At 42.3% G+C, this 13,557-nt stretch overlaps 2 protein-coding genes across 3 annotated transcripts in view; both read right to left on the reverse strand.

Moving 5' to 3' along the window:
• LOC110986503 (nephrin-like) overlaps positions 1–13,557 on the reverse strand; it is a 56,290-nt gene that overhangs the window by 4,235 nt on the left and 38,498 nt on the right. The window lies entirely within an intron of this gene.
• Positions 1–13,557, reverse strand: part of LOC110986480 (uncharacterized) — a 32,477-nt gene that overhangs the window by 4,235 nt on the left and 14,685 nt on the right. For both annotated transcript variants that reach the window (XM_022248373.2, XM_087142143.1), the window contains exons 12-27: positions 12,897–13,229; positions 12,232–12,561; positions 11,537–11,866; positions 10,126–10,455; positions 8,310–8,639; positions 7,822–8,151; positions 7,157–7,486; positions 6,574–6,903; positions 5,810–6,142; positions 5,210–5,539; positions 4,566–4,868; positions 3,609–3,914; positions 2,917–3,201; positions 2,103–2,432; positions 1,381–1,596; positions 185–478 (exon numbers count right to left, since the gene is read on the reverse strand). In XM_022248373.2, coding sequence (XP_022104065.2) covers positions 185–478; positions 1,381–1,596; positions 2,103–2,432; positions 2,917–3,201; positions 3,609–3,914; positions 4,566–4,868; positions 5,210–5,539; positions 5,810–6,142; positions 6,574–6,903; positions 7,157–7,486; positions 7,822–8,151; positions 8,310–8,639; positions 10,126–10,455; positions 11,537–11,866; positions 12,232–12,561; positions 12,897–13,229 — 5,040 coding nt within the window. The remainder of the gene's footprint in view (positions 1–184; positions 479–1,380; positions 1,597–2,102; positions 2,433–2,916; positions 3,202–3,608; positions 3,915–4,565; positions 4,869–5,209; positions 5,540–5,809; positions 6,143–6,573; positions 6,904–7,156; positions 7,487–7,821; positions 8,152–8,309; positions 8,640–10,125; positions 10,456–11,536; positions 11,867–12,231; positions 12,562–12,896; positions 13,230–13,557) is intronic.

Raw genomic sequence — 13,557 nt, forward strand, 5'->3', positions numbered from 1 at the left:
TTAATGCGTTTGAGCGATCTGAAAGCGCTTCATATTGTTTTGCAGCCTCTTCTGTTGAAAATAGCTAGAGTCACCCAACCTTTGGGTATGGGACCTTGATATTGTGTTTCACCAATAATAATTTATAGCTGGACACACTTTCGATTGGCGGCTTAGAAAAGAATTTGTGAGCCCAGGAACTTACGTAAAGTGGCAACAATCAGTTTAGCGGCTTCACTGGAGCCAACGTCGTTCTCTGCATTAACCTCGATCTCGTAGACGGTGTAGGCACGCAAATCGACCAGAGTGTATTCGGTGACGTCATGACCGAGTCTTTTACTTCGAGTGCTAGGGTTGAAGTCTGTTGTCGTAAGTACCTCGCGGTAATTGACGTAAAACCACTGAGCGCTTCTCTCGTCGTTCCCAGGGATCCATGTAATTGTAATGGAGTCATGTGACCTCCCATCAATGGTCACGTGTTGAGGAGGCAATGGCTTAACTGTTATAACAAATATATTAAATTTTGATTCTGTTATGTTAATAAGAATGTTAGTGCATAAGGAGGATTGTTCTCTAAACAATATTCTGTTCCATTTTTTCTCAGTATTTACGATAAATAACGATCAAAGTTACCGGTAACTTAAAAACCTCCCACTGCAGGCTCTTAATGGAGGGTGTAACTTGGGACATTTGAATTAATGACAGTTTACCTATAACTAGTTAGAATTTCTTTCGGGAAGAGAGATACAATCTATTGAAATTGAACAATATTTTAGATCCACAGCGTCTGCTTCAAGAAAAGAAATAATCCACAGCCTTCGAAGACTGCCGCACAAATATAAAAACTAAACTTAGTCAGCCTCCACGTGTCATCATTAGGGCTAGTTTTGGTTCCAAGACCTTCATGTAGTTTTTTCCGCAATACAAACCATCATCAGATGAACTGCTGTCACAGGTATCTCAGGAAGGTCTTGGATATTTCCTTTGATCGGGCCGGCAACAGACTACGGTAATAAGGACATGCATTATTCGTATCATGTGAACGACGACCGGAGGTGATCGATAATGCTTCACTTTTACGAACTATATTTTCAATCTGAAACATCATCCAACATCATGTTCAACAAGGTTTTTTTTCAAACACCCGAAGTTAAGCACTCACAAATATCCCTCTTTAGTCTGGGACAGCAGCCAAGAACGTAAGATGAGCGCAGATAACCTAAACATTTGAGCAGTTGGTACACTGTTACAGATAGCCTTGTCACAGTGAATCGCGCGCAACACACTACAAGCATATCGACTTGCAGCACTGCAAAGGCGTCTTGGACCCAAGACTACAGTATATAAGGGTCAGCTTTGCAAGGACAATGACGATATCATATTTAGTTAACTATAAGTTACCTGGTGCTGTCGTAGTTGAAGAAACTTCAAATGGTGACGCTGAAGTTGAACCATCTACAGCTGGTACAACAGTGGTTGGCCCGGCAATTAATGTTAATGTTGAGGTTGGATGACCTCTGGTGGTGAATGTAGTAACTTGAATTCCACCTTGAGTTGTGGTCGTTAAGCCCATCTCACTGAAATGATCACTTGGGAATGTGGTTGTTTCTTGAACTTCTGCTTGACATGAGTGAAAGAGAGATGAAAGATATGGGAAGTGACCATTATCCTTTCCGAGACATGATTGGATAGGATTGGATTGGGTTAGATTGGATTGGATAAGATTGGATTGGATTAGATTGGATTTAAATGTGTTGTTCTCGTAAAAACACAGAAATTTGACTCCACTGGATAAAAGCATATTACGATATTAGAACACATTATAAAGCACGTAAATGTTCTAACAAATCATCCATACACACTTTACACACATCGAATACAATTGTCGAACTAACATTTAACGTCCCGCCCAGATTCTTTCGAGCAAACCTACAGCAAAGGCATCATTTTAATATACATTTACAAAAAATATGTGATGGCTGTTATCGTCAGTGCGTTGGATTACGCCAACAACTGCACAACTCCTGGCTTCAAAGAATTTGATTTATTGAATCTGTTTGACTGGTTTGATGCTCCTAATTCATAAGCTATCTTAATGACTCACAACGAACATCGTATCTTACTTCTTTTCAGTTGAATTCTTAATGTGCCGACCATGCCTATTCCACTCCCACTGCTACAGGAGTAATAGCCGTAGTCTCCTTCACCAGTCACTCTGCTGAAGTGTAAGATGCTCTTTACTGTGTAACCACAGGCATAATCCCCACCAACTAGTGAATCAACCTGAAAGAGCCTGCCTGGCTCTGTCTGATTGGTTATCAATGCGCCTAGTGGACTGGACCATATTACGATAGGGAGGGGGTTTCCTTTGACAACGCAAACCAGGAGGGCATCCTCTCCTACGTTGGCTTCGACAAAGTTGTCCGGTTTCTTGTTTACGAAGCTTACTTCATCTATAAAATGAACCAGACATAAAAATATAAAACAAAAAAGAGTCTGACATAAGCATTTCTATCAATTTGTCAGTATTTCGAAATATAAATGTGGCAGCAAACTAAACTTTATTGCTTTCTGTTGATGTCATGTTGGATGAAACATCTGACCACAAGTTGCCATGTCAAAATGCGGGACTAATTTAACACTAATTTCATAAATTTGAACCAGGTTGAATTAATATTATTTCTTTTGTCCGTTAATTAACCTCTCAATCATTAACAGTCTTTAGTATTATGAAAACACAAACTGTTTCTATCAAAATTGAGTGCATTATTAGCAAAATTAATTTCTTTTGAATCCAGAATAATTTAAGGGTCTTATTTGAGGTGAGACCTCCTTTCATTATTCAACAATATAAGTATATCATCAGCAAGAGACTTGAGTCTTGTTAAAACTGTCCACCGTCTCCACTTCATGTTTAAATAGCGAGAAAGAGCTTACAGTGCACAGCTACATTGATCTGGCTTGAGTAAACCACAGGTGGTACGCCGTTATTTCCACGACACCTGTATGGGCCAGCCTGGTCCCTGCTGATGTTGCGTAGCGTCAGGATGCTCGTACCATGAGCGTATACAGACGACAGGGAGTCCGGAAATCCAACCTTCTCCCAAGTGATGAAGCCATGAGGCATGGGATTGGCTTCTGCGCTGCAGGACAGAATGACGTCGTCGCCCTCATCGACCGGACGAAGTGGGGTAGCGATCGGCTCGGAGAAGTATGGACGGTCTATAAGCATGAAGAAAAAAGTGAAATGCTCCTTATAGATATGCCAGATAATGTTCTTACGTCTTGACAGCTCATTTACAAGAGAAATTTATCTATTGAAAGTAACTGTCATCCTTGGAAAGAAAAGTCTGATATAAACCTTTCAGAATTTTCGATTATTAACCCTGCATTTTTGAATATTGAGAGTAAAAAATGAAAGCAATAAAATGAAATTTTCAGTTTGCACCTGTATACTTTGGTGATTAAATAGACAGCGCTGTGCTTTACGCTCCGGAGCAATTTATTTAGCTAGTCTTTCTGTTTTTTCTTACATGGTTTCTCAGAGACTACTGGACAGAGAATTTCGGAGGGAAAGTGAAGGCTTCAGGGGGGCAACTTTTCAGAAATAGCATGCTTATAATTCTTACATTGTACATTTAATGAACAATATCCACACAGTTTACTGCAGATTGAACTGGTTGCACAACACTTAAATAAAGCTCCACTGTCTCTCTTTGTCAGAACGCCCGTTATGAAGTCCAGTGTCGTCACTTGGCCTCCGTAGTCTCCATCCGTCAATACCGGCTGAGCATGGCTCGTGTGCTTCACATTGTCTCTGAGCCAAGTCAGGTTGGTCGATGGATTGGCAGTCTCAGCCGCGCAGCTGAGGGAAACAGTTCTGCCTGACATTACCCGTCGCGGGCAACCAGTGATATGTATCATCTGTGTACAAACTGTGGACAAAATGAAAAAAAAAATGGAGACACGTGATATCACAAAGCAAGGGTGATACCTTCCACTTGCTGTCTTAATATTGTGTTCCGCACGTTAACATTATTGAGTATGCAGAGTGTAAGCTTGGTAAGTTTCCAACACTTTCTATCCGTATGGTTTTTCGCAATATCAGTCGTTTTAAACAATACTGTATCCCCCTTCACAATAATATCACTCCCTTTTACAAATTCCACAATCATTTATTCGCCAGATTTTATTATACTGATATGATACACAACCTATACGGCATTGGTTTTGGCAGCACGTGCGATTGCTTTTTTCCTGACTGCTTTGTATGAAGTCTTCAACTTAAAACGCACAGCAAATGGTGGATTTGTATGGACACCAAGGCATTTTTATAGTCCGTGTTTGTTTGATGGCTTATTACTGTGGTATTTTTCGCAGGACCCCTTAAACTGCCCGGACAGCCCCACTTTTTGTAGGTTTTAGGCACATTGCCAACTGTGCCCACTCAACAATCTGGCTCTGTGAAAGATACCGTCTTTTAACTTAGTTTGACATTCTCTCTCCCTGGCCAGGGAACGTTTTAATTGTGAAATACACCGCTATATACCAAGGTCATACAAAATACTTCTATACAAAAAGCGTACACTGCACGTCCAGAGGGCCGAAGGAAGTTTCTGGCGGATCAGTCCAAGATTCCTTGCGCGCCACACACCGAATGGTATCACCATTATTGTCTCTCGTTGGGGTGAACCTCAGGAAGGAAGTGAACATAAACCGATTGTCCTGTGGCGCTGAGGCTGTCTGGTTGGAAGGTAACGGCTCATCTCCACTGTACCAATGCAGCGACCAGTCGGATGGGAAACCCATGGACGCTTGGCACTCCAGTAAGGTTGAAATATTCTCAATCATTGAAGGGCTGCCTATGATTATTGGCGAGTCTGGTGGACCTGAAGTGGAAACGGAATTCATTTTGTTATGGTTTTTCTGCGCTTATGGTTCCTTGGGTGGGCCTTTGCCGGCTCACGTTTGCTGCAATACAATTTATAACCGTCAATAAGTGCATGAACCCGTATGGTCTCTTCTAAAATGTCTGGCTTTGTCGGTATATAAGGGTATGAATGGTTTGAGTGTCCTAACCTCTCACTCTCTTTCTGTCAATAGGTACATTTACAGGTACCCAATTTTGGAGCATAAAAAGCACCATTAACAGTAAGCATCTAGGCCAAGGTATTTCAAATCTACGGTTTGTGTGTGTTTTTCTTTGCCCATTGTATTTAGTCAGTCTTACCATTCACAATAAGCGTAACTGTCACAAACGGCAATGGCTGGTTTGAATCTGCCGTACTGGCTAAACACTTCAATTCTTGTCTGTGATTGAATCTGCTCGGTGTTAGCGTCCACGAATCAGTTGTATTCACCAATCTGTTTCCTCCTCCTGAAGACGGACTTTTTGTACTTTGCAAGACATCGTTTAGAAACCATTCAATAACTGGTGCTGGTCTGGTACCCTGAACGTCACACCAAAACATCGTCGGTGTACCCTCGTCCAGTTCTACATCACCGTACAGTCTGGTACCAGCAGCATCAGATAATATCATGGACGAAACTTTGGGTGGTACTAAGAAATCAATCAAAACATAACATATGTGTTTCTGGTAGGCATACATCTTGCGTTTTCCACCATTCTCCTTACAAAAGTGAATATCCCTTTTAAAAAATACATCAAGGTCGAAAACCAAACTTTTCTGTTAATTGTGGCACTTATTTAACTCGAAATTAAAATATAAAACTGCATCAAGCGATCAGTAACGTGCATAGAAGAGATACCGGCAGAGTGAATTACTGATAACCGTTGAATAATTGATTACTGGACCGCATGGTATCTGACCTTTAACGAAGAGCATAACACTGGTACTAATATCCACTGGACCGTCTTCACTGAACACCTCACACTGCAATATCCATCCGTGCTGGCTCTCTGTAGGCAGCACCGTTACGCTGCTTGTTCGGTTGCTCCAACTATTGGATGAGCTCTCGGCAGCGCTGCTGCCGGTGCCCGCAATTCCCTGGCTACCCAGCGTCCAAGTGAACGATGCATCCGCGTCAATGTCACGAGCACTGCATGTGAACTCATGAGGCTGTCCTTCTACAAGGTATGCTACACCACCAGATGAGGGGTAGTTGCCGGCCGAGTCCAGCATGGTAAGACCAGTTGGAGGTGCTGGCGGGTGCAACCAAATATCATTTTTATTTATAAGCATTCCATTCAAATATGGATATCAACTTTTGGATGTCAATCGCTGGTAAGCAGTAACAACGACTCCCTTTAGTGCTTTATAATTACAGGATTATTCAGCTTGAACAATTCAGTTTTTAATATCGAAGTCACTCTCATCTGTTTGAATGATCTCCAGTGCAGAAGTGAAATATACAGTTTGAATGAAAGACCCATTGTTTTACTCAAAATGACCAATATATCGGATCCTAGGTATTGGAATGTAAAGATTTGTTTGAATGCTGCATAGTTAAGTTGAATTGAATGAAAGGACTCAAGTTGAAGGCCTCACTGTGTACAAAATTGGAGACCACGTGTATACAACGGCCCTTTGCATCCATGTTTGGTGGCCTTGCCTGTCCTGATCAAAAACGTACCGTTGATGTCAAGCGTGATAGCCACTGAGGGGAACGGCTGCTGTGAATCGGATGTGTTGGCTACACACTTCAACTCCTGGCCGTGGTCAGCCCGGCTAGGGATGAACGTGAAAGTAGCTGAGGTATTCACCAAATCGTCACCTGCTGTGGATTTTGAACTAACAAAACCTCGAGGGTCATCTCCCACGAACCAATAGATAGTTGCCGCTGGTCTGGTGCCCTCCACCCTGCAGGTCAAATTTTGCGCTGTGCCCTCGTCGACTTTAACCGTAGACTGGAGCCGGTTTCCGGCGGAATCGAAGAGTGACATGCGCGATGCTACAGGAGGAACTTATAGCAAAATAAAGGGAAGATTTCTTCTTATCTACAATCATGAGAATCGCAAATTAACCTTTTTTAAACAATTTTAACAATTTTTTAAAAAACTTCCCAGAAATAAGGGTATCAAAAGAAAGTATGCAACTCTCCATGTTCGAATATTTAAAAAAACACACATTGTGCTTTAACTGCTGCAATTTAAATCGAAAAAATGCAGACATGTTTCAGCAACAAAACCCAGCCGCGAAACGGGAAGTTCTTGTACCTTTGACGTCTAGAGTTACGCTAACTGCAATTCCTGGATCGCCATCTTCGTTCGAAGCACGGCACTGCAGCGTGTCACCGTGGTTGCTTCCAGTGGTGGTAACAGTAGTAATACTTGTACTGGTGGTCAGTCCATCTTCACCGGCAATATGAATGTTTCGATCCGGCGTGACCTCCTGCCCGCCCAGCGTCCAGAGGAATGAAGCCCCTGGATTGGTGCGCGGGACTTCACAGGTAAACTGGTGACCAACACCAGCCACCACGTAAGAAACGCCACTAGAGGATGTGTCGTTTGTTGTCGAGTCGAACAGGAGGATAGTTTCCGGAGGAACTGCATGTGGTATGACACGAAATAAAAATTAGATTACATGTATTCAAATTTATATGATTAAAACTTTAACCGACTCTAAACATCACGCCCATAATTTAAGTAAACTTAAGTGAAGGGATGCAGAACGACGGCATGTATTTTACACCTTGTTTCCTCTATTCATGACTTTTTTCGAGAGAGGGATATTTTACATAGCCTACGTTCATCTAAATTACATTAGCAGGCATTCACGGATGAAAATTGCCAGAGAAGCCAAGTAAACCTTTATACATTTTAATCAACTTCCCCGAGTGGTTAGGACTACAAAATTACACAGAAAGGCGGATGATCCTTACCCAGGACATCTAGGGTCACGGCTACAAAGGGAAACGGTCGTCGTGACTCTGCCGTACTTGCCACACACTTCACCTGCTGACTGTGATTGACCCTTCCTAGAGTGAATGACCACGTGTCGGTCGTGTTGACTAATCCATCACCTCCTCCAGAGGGAGCACTAGCAGTGCGCTGCGACTCGCCGTCAAGAAACCACTCGATGGTTGCGGCTGGTCTTGTACCCTGTACCTCGCATGTGAATGTTTGCGGGGTGATGCGTTTCACTTTGGTGATGGTATGTATTCTTGCTCCACTTGAGTCATACATGGTCATGGAGGACACCTTAGGTGGGACTTCAAAAAAAAATCAACAATGCTTCATAAACTTCCAGAAATTGTCTGGGTTCCTTTTAGTTACTTATGTGTTCATATCGAAATGCATCATATTATTTACAAGCTTAGGCTAGCGTTGGATTTCTTTATGTATTAATTTCGTTTGAAACATTTGCTACCTTTGACATCCAACAACACGCTGACACTGATGCTAGGTTGGTTGAGCACATTCCAGGCTGTACATTTCAGCAATTCACCGTGGTCATACCCTGTCGCCGATATGGTTATGAAGCTTGTACTGTTAAACAACCCATTGGCATCGGTAACATTTGTGTTGTAATCTGGACCGATCACCTGACTTCCCACCATCCAAATGAATGAGGCCCCTGGGTCTATTCCAGGCATCATGCACCTGAACTCGCGATCAACTCCTACCACGAGATATGCTATTCCACCAGTGATGGGGTAGTTCCCAGTTACATCCGATAAAATGATGATTGTAGGAAGAACTGAAGAGCAAAAACATACAGACACGATACCTTCATTACCGTCATTTTTATCATCCTTTTCAGTTGGAAGAGCCTTTTATTGGAAGGAGTTGCACAGTTTATCTCATCACACAGTCACATCAGTGGTGTAAATTTATGCCAAAATTTAGAAGATCATACACGGTGTCCACATTAAACTTACAAGGTAAGAAGCGAAAACAAAGCAGATGATATTGATTCAGGTACATTCCTTGTTTTCAAGAACGTGTTCTTAAAGCAAAGATGTTAGATCACTTCTCATGTTAGTGCGCCCTCTTTCGCCCGCAAAAACCCGCAGGGCATATACGATAGGTTGGCGATGCAGCATGCACATGGCGCCAGAAAACTGACCAAAATCTTGACCCAGATCTCAGGTCCCTATTGGGGCCCGAGTGCCAGAAGAAACTATCGCGGTCAGGTGTCGTAGCTGACTGGTGAGCTTACAGTTGTATTTGCTATATTTTCTGTTCTAAATAGAGTAGTGTTTTTGTAGTTATAGGCCTACACGTTGAAATTTTTAACCTTGCCACGTGGAATCTGCCACGTTACACAAAACTGGGGGGACGCCATACTTAGACCACGGGGCTTATTCAATCCATTTTGATTAGTACAGTGTCTTTTTAGCTCATTTATAAATACATGTACATGTATCACATCTCTGCTTGGAGACACTCATAGTATTAACCTGTAAAGAGAACCCTGTCAGTGCCAAAACAATTTAACTATTTGGATACAGTTGCAGACAGCAAAGTCAGCAAAGAGCCCGAATGTCAGAGTTTGAGGCGTAGAGCAGTCACATCACGTGAGCATCCTTATAAATGTTCTTCTCTAATTAAAAGTGGTATTTCTCGACAAATTTCCAAATCTGTTGTTGAACATACCGTACTTTAATTGTTGGTAAACTTGATTATGGCTGTATAGTTGTTTAAGGTTATATTTCCTAAAACTGTGACAACGCACATAAAACCTTTGCTCATTCGATCCAGTTTGTATTTTTCCTTTATTTTTTTTCAGTCACCAGACGATAAACAGGTAGTCACCCAGACATGATTGGGACAAATAAACGTTGATAGTCCAATTGATGGTCACGTGTTGCCTGTTTCTGCGTCTGTGTGAAGTGGCTTAAAGCGTCCCCTATAACTGGCCTTAGGGGCAGTTAACAAAAGACATGTGGTATCTGCACATTAGTATGGTTGAGCCTTGTTTATCAAAGATGCCACAAGTCTGATTTCAGTGTCAATACCAGCACAAGCTGTATACCATTGCAAAAAGGATATTCTGACCTTTCTGGGGATGTGTTTTTTCTTTCCCACATAAAAAAGTATTTTTGCCATGAGAGTAATTTTTATCTTGGTATACTTATACACCCTATGTTGACATCAGGCATGCCTTTTTGCTTTACTATGTAGTTACCAAGGACAAAATGATGACGTTGAATAATCTAGGGCTTAACCAATTGTCTTAATACCTTTGACGTGTATCACAGCCATGATCGAGGGGTACGGCTCTCGCAACTCTTCTGTACGCGCCACACACTTGACCTCTTGACCTTCGTTGGTTCTATTCGGCGTGAAGGACCAGTTGCCCGAGGTGTTCATGAATCCATCGCCCGCTGCAAGTGGTTGCACGATGGTTCGTTGTAGCACGTCATCTAGGTACCATTCAATCGTCACGGCTGTTTGTCTTATCAACATCTGGCAAACGAAGATTGATGGTATCCCTTGGTATACCTCGGCAGTTGCTCCTAAGATGGTTCCACTTGAATCCCGCAGTGACATGGCTGATACCTTCGGTGGCACTAATAAAAACACAGTACTTATTACTTTAATCATAAGATAATCTTGGGTACATTCTTAAGGGACTGCGTATCCAGCAGAGGGGGGCTTTTGATTTTTTTCTCCCCAACATCATGTTCAATGAGTCCAAAGCCACATTCACTTTGGAATCCCCCCCCTTATTTAAAAGCTCGATACGCGTCTGTTCCGTAGAGAGATGCATCACTGGAGACAAGGAACATATAAAAAAGAAGCCTTTGTGTCTTTTACCAACACCTCAAAACGCACGACGATTATCTTGTGAGAAATTAAACAGTTGCCACATCTAATCCGTTACTTGATGTTCTTATCGCCATGTTTGGACAGTTTATTGCGTCTTTCTCTACTGAAAGGCTAAAGATTACTTAGTCTGAAATGCTGTGATAACGAGACTTTCATACGTTAAACGTTTTGTTAGGCAGGTTGTGAAGGCAAGTATAATTCAGTACATAAGACAGGCGAGATTAAAAATGTAGATGCAATTTCCCCCTTTTTGGTAACTTCTCTACTGGTAACTGCATTTAAGTGTATAGGCTCACCGGCACAACTGACAGTATTTTGTGGTTTTCATAAAACGCCCTAAGTCAGAGTAGTTACATTCTCCCCAGTAAAACTTTCAGCAAGCACAGTCATAAGAGTGCTCTCCTTTTATAGACGGCATCTTACAGCCTTCAGGGTGGTTGCTGTCAGTGTTGGTTTCCCTGTAGCATACGTGTGTGCATGCTACAGGCAGACGATCGTTTTGGCACAAACAGGTTGGTAAAACCCGATTTCAATCAACGCTATTACCGTGGCTCAGGAGGAGTTTATTTTTTCAAGGGGAAGTAAAGTCAGACATTTCAACTCGGCTAGGAGCCTTGACGACTCGTCTCAAGACTCACAAAAAGTATTTTCCCATACGAGAGTACATAATGTAAAAGAGAAACATGCCCCCTAAATGTGCGTATTATTGCCATCAAAAACTATGTACTCAGCTATATTTATCGGAAACCAGACTGTCTGCTGCCCACGTGACTCCTAAACTGATGACTACAAATACAGCAGTTCTCACGCAGTATTACCTACCCGTAACATCTAGCGTTACGTTGGTAGCAATGCCAGGGTGACCGTCCGTGTTGGAGGCCTTGCATTGCAGTATCAGTCCGTGATCACCTTCCGTTGGTACCACGGTAGCAACACTCGTGCTAGTGGTCAAACCATGGGTACCAGTGACGTGATTGTTGGTGTTTGCTGTGATGTGCCTACCGCCGATGGTCCACGTGAAGGAAGCCCCTGGATCGATGTCTGGCACGACACAAGTAAACTGGTGCGCCCATCCTTCCACTAGGAATGCTTTACCTCCAACTGGAGGGAAACTGCCCGACGGATCAGATAGGGTGATTTTTGTGGGATATGCTGTAAGACAAAAGTTTACACCTCGAAACTTTACTTTGTTTACAATAACATGCAATAAAATTTCTACTGGCTGAGTTTCAAAGTCTTTTGGACTACTTCAGTAGGTCGCTACTTACGATATAAAGACTTAGTAATTAAGTGTAAGCACAAAGTGCCGAAGTGTAAGATTATCCAGAGGCCTATCTAGCAGGGGAGCAAGTTGCCCCCTCCCACACCCACCCAAGGAGACTAGGTGCCGTATTAAGCCCAAGCAATGTTGATACGGCAATTCCAGCTTTCTTTGCAATGGTTTGCAGATTCTTTCGAAGATTCAAAGCCTGACGGTGTCACTTTAAAAGTGCTTATGGGTGGAAAGAAGTACGTACCAAAGACAGAAAGGATAACCATAACTGATGGATATGGCTCGCTTGATTCTGCAGTTCTCGCAAGACACCTGACAACCTCTTTGTGATTGGTCCAATTGGAAGCAAATGTCCAAGTTCCCGTTGTGTTGACCAATCCGTCTGCAGCTTCGGAGTCTGGGTTCTGGGTGTGCCGTAAGGTGTTATTGAGGTACCACTCGATGGTGGGAGCCGGTCTTGTGTCCAATACTTCACACGAATAGGTACGCGGGATGCCATGGGTGACATCTTTAGTCGGTCCAAGCTTGGTCCCCGTAGAATCGTAGAGTGCCATAGACGATGCAACTGGGGGAACTTTTGTCATAAAATGCTTTGCAATATTATTGTGTTGGTTAAATGCTCGAGATATTTCAAGAATTTTAGGTTTTGACAACTAAAAGCAACGGATGTTCACAAGTCTTTGCATGAGGTTCTTACTATTCAAAAAAATGTACTGCTTTGGCTACTGTATTTCAAATAAGATTTGATTTCTTAATATTTGTGGCCAAGACCAAAAATGTTAATTTTTCTATATATGTGGCTATTTTCTTCATAGTTTAGTCTTATGTCATGCATTTTTAAAGACAAACCTAGAGAGGTAACACCGATGCTTATACAAACAATTCAGTTACCCGAACTACAACACTTGCCTTTGACATCTAGGTGAACCGCAACCTCTACACCAGAATTGCCGTGACGGTCATGGTTTGACGCGTGACACTTCAGAAGATCTCCATGCATTGTCCAGTTCACGGACAGAGTGACCAAGCTTGTGCTGGTGATCAAGAAATTTCCCTTCCTAGTGTGAGTAGTCGTGTCCTGTGTGACCTCCTGACCTTCCAACGTCCAAACAAACAATACCCCCGGATCGATGTTTGGTACTTCGCATTGAAACTGATGGTCGGTCCCCGCTACGAGGTGAGACGTATCACCGGTCAGATAGTATCCATTGGTGTCAGACAAGTTCATGCTTGTTGGGAGTACTAAATTGTATAACATAAATTAGGCAAAAAGAGTCAGTTAGAAAACACACTGGCAACCGAAATTTTATTCTTGACTTTTTAAAGAGTAAACACTCTACAGGCCATGCTGTCACAGCTACATCCTCCATCTTCCTCACGCTTTCCAATGATTCTAATAATTGTTATTTTTGAACTGTCAATGAGCTCAAGGCCAAAAACCATTAAACTGTGTGGGCAGGTAAAACGCTATACTCCTATCTTTGTGGGCATAAGATGGATAATACGGTCACATTCAAATGCTATTGATGCTTTTCAAACAACTTCACAAAAGAATATATTTTTAAGTTAA

This window comes from Acanthaster planci, linkage group LG10, assembly GCF_054643075.1.
Source record: "Acanthaster planci isolate LZ-2023a linkage group LG10, COTS_SCS, whole genome shotgun sequence".
In the NCBI taxonomy this organism is placed as follows: domain Eukaryota; kingdom Metazoa; phylum Echinodermata; class Asteroidea; order Valvatida; family Acanthasteridae; genus Acanthaster; species Acanthaster planci.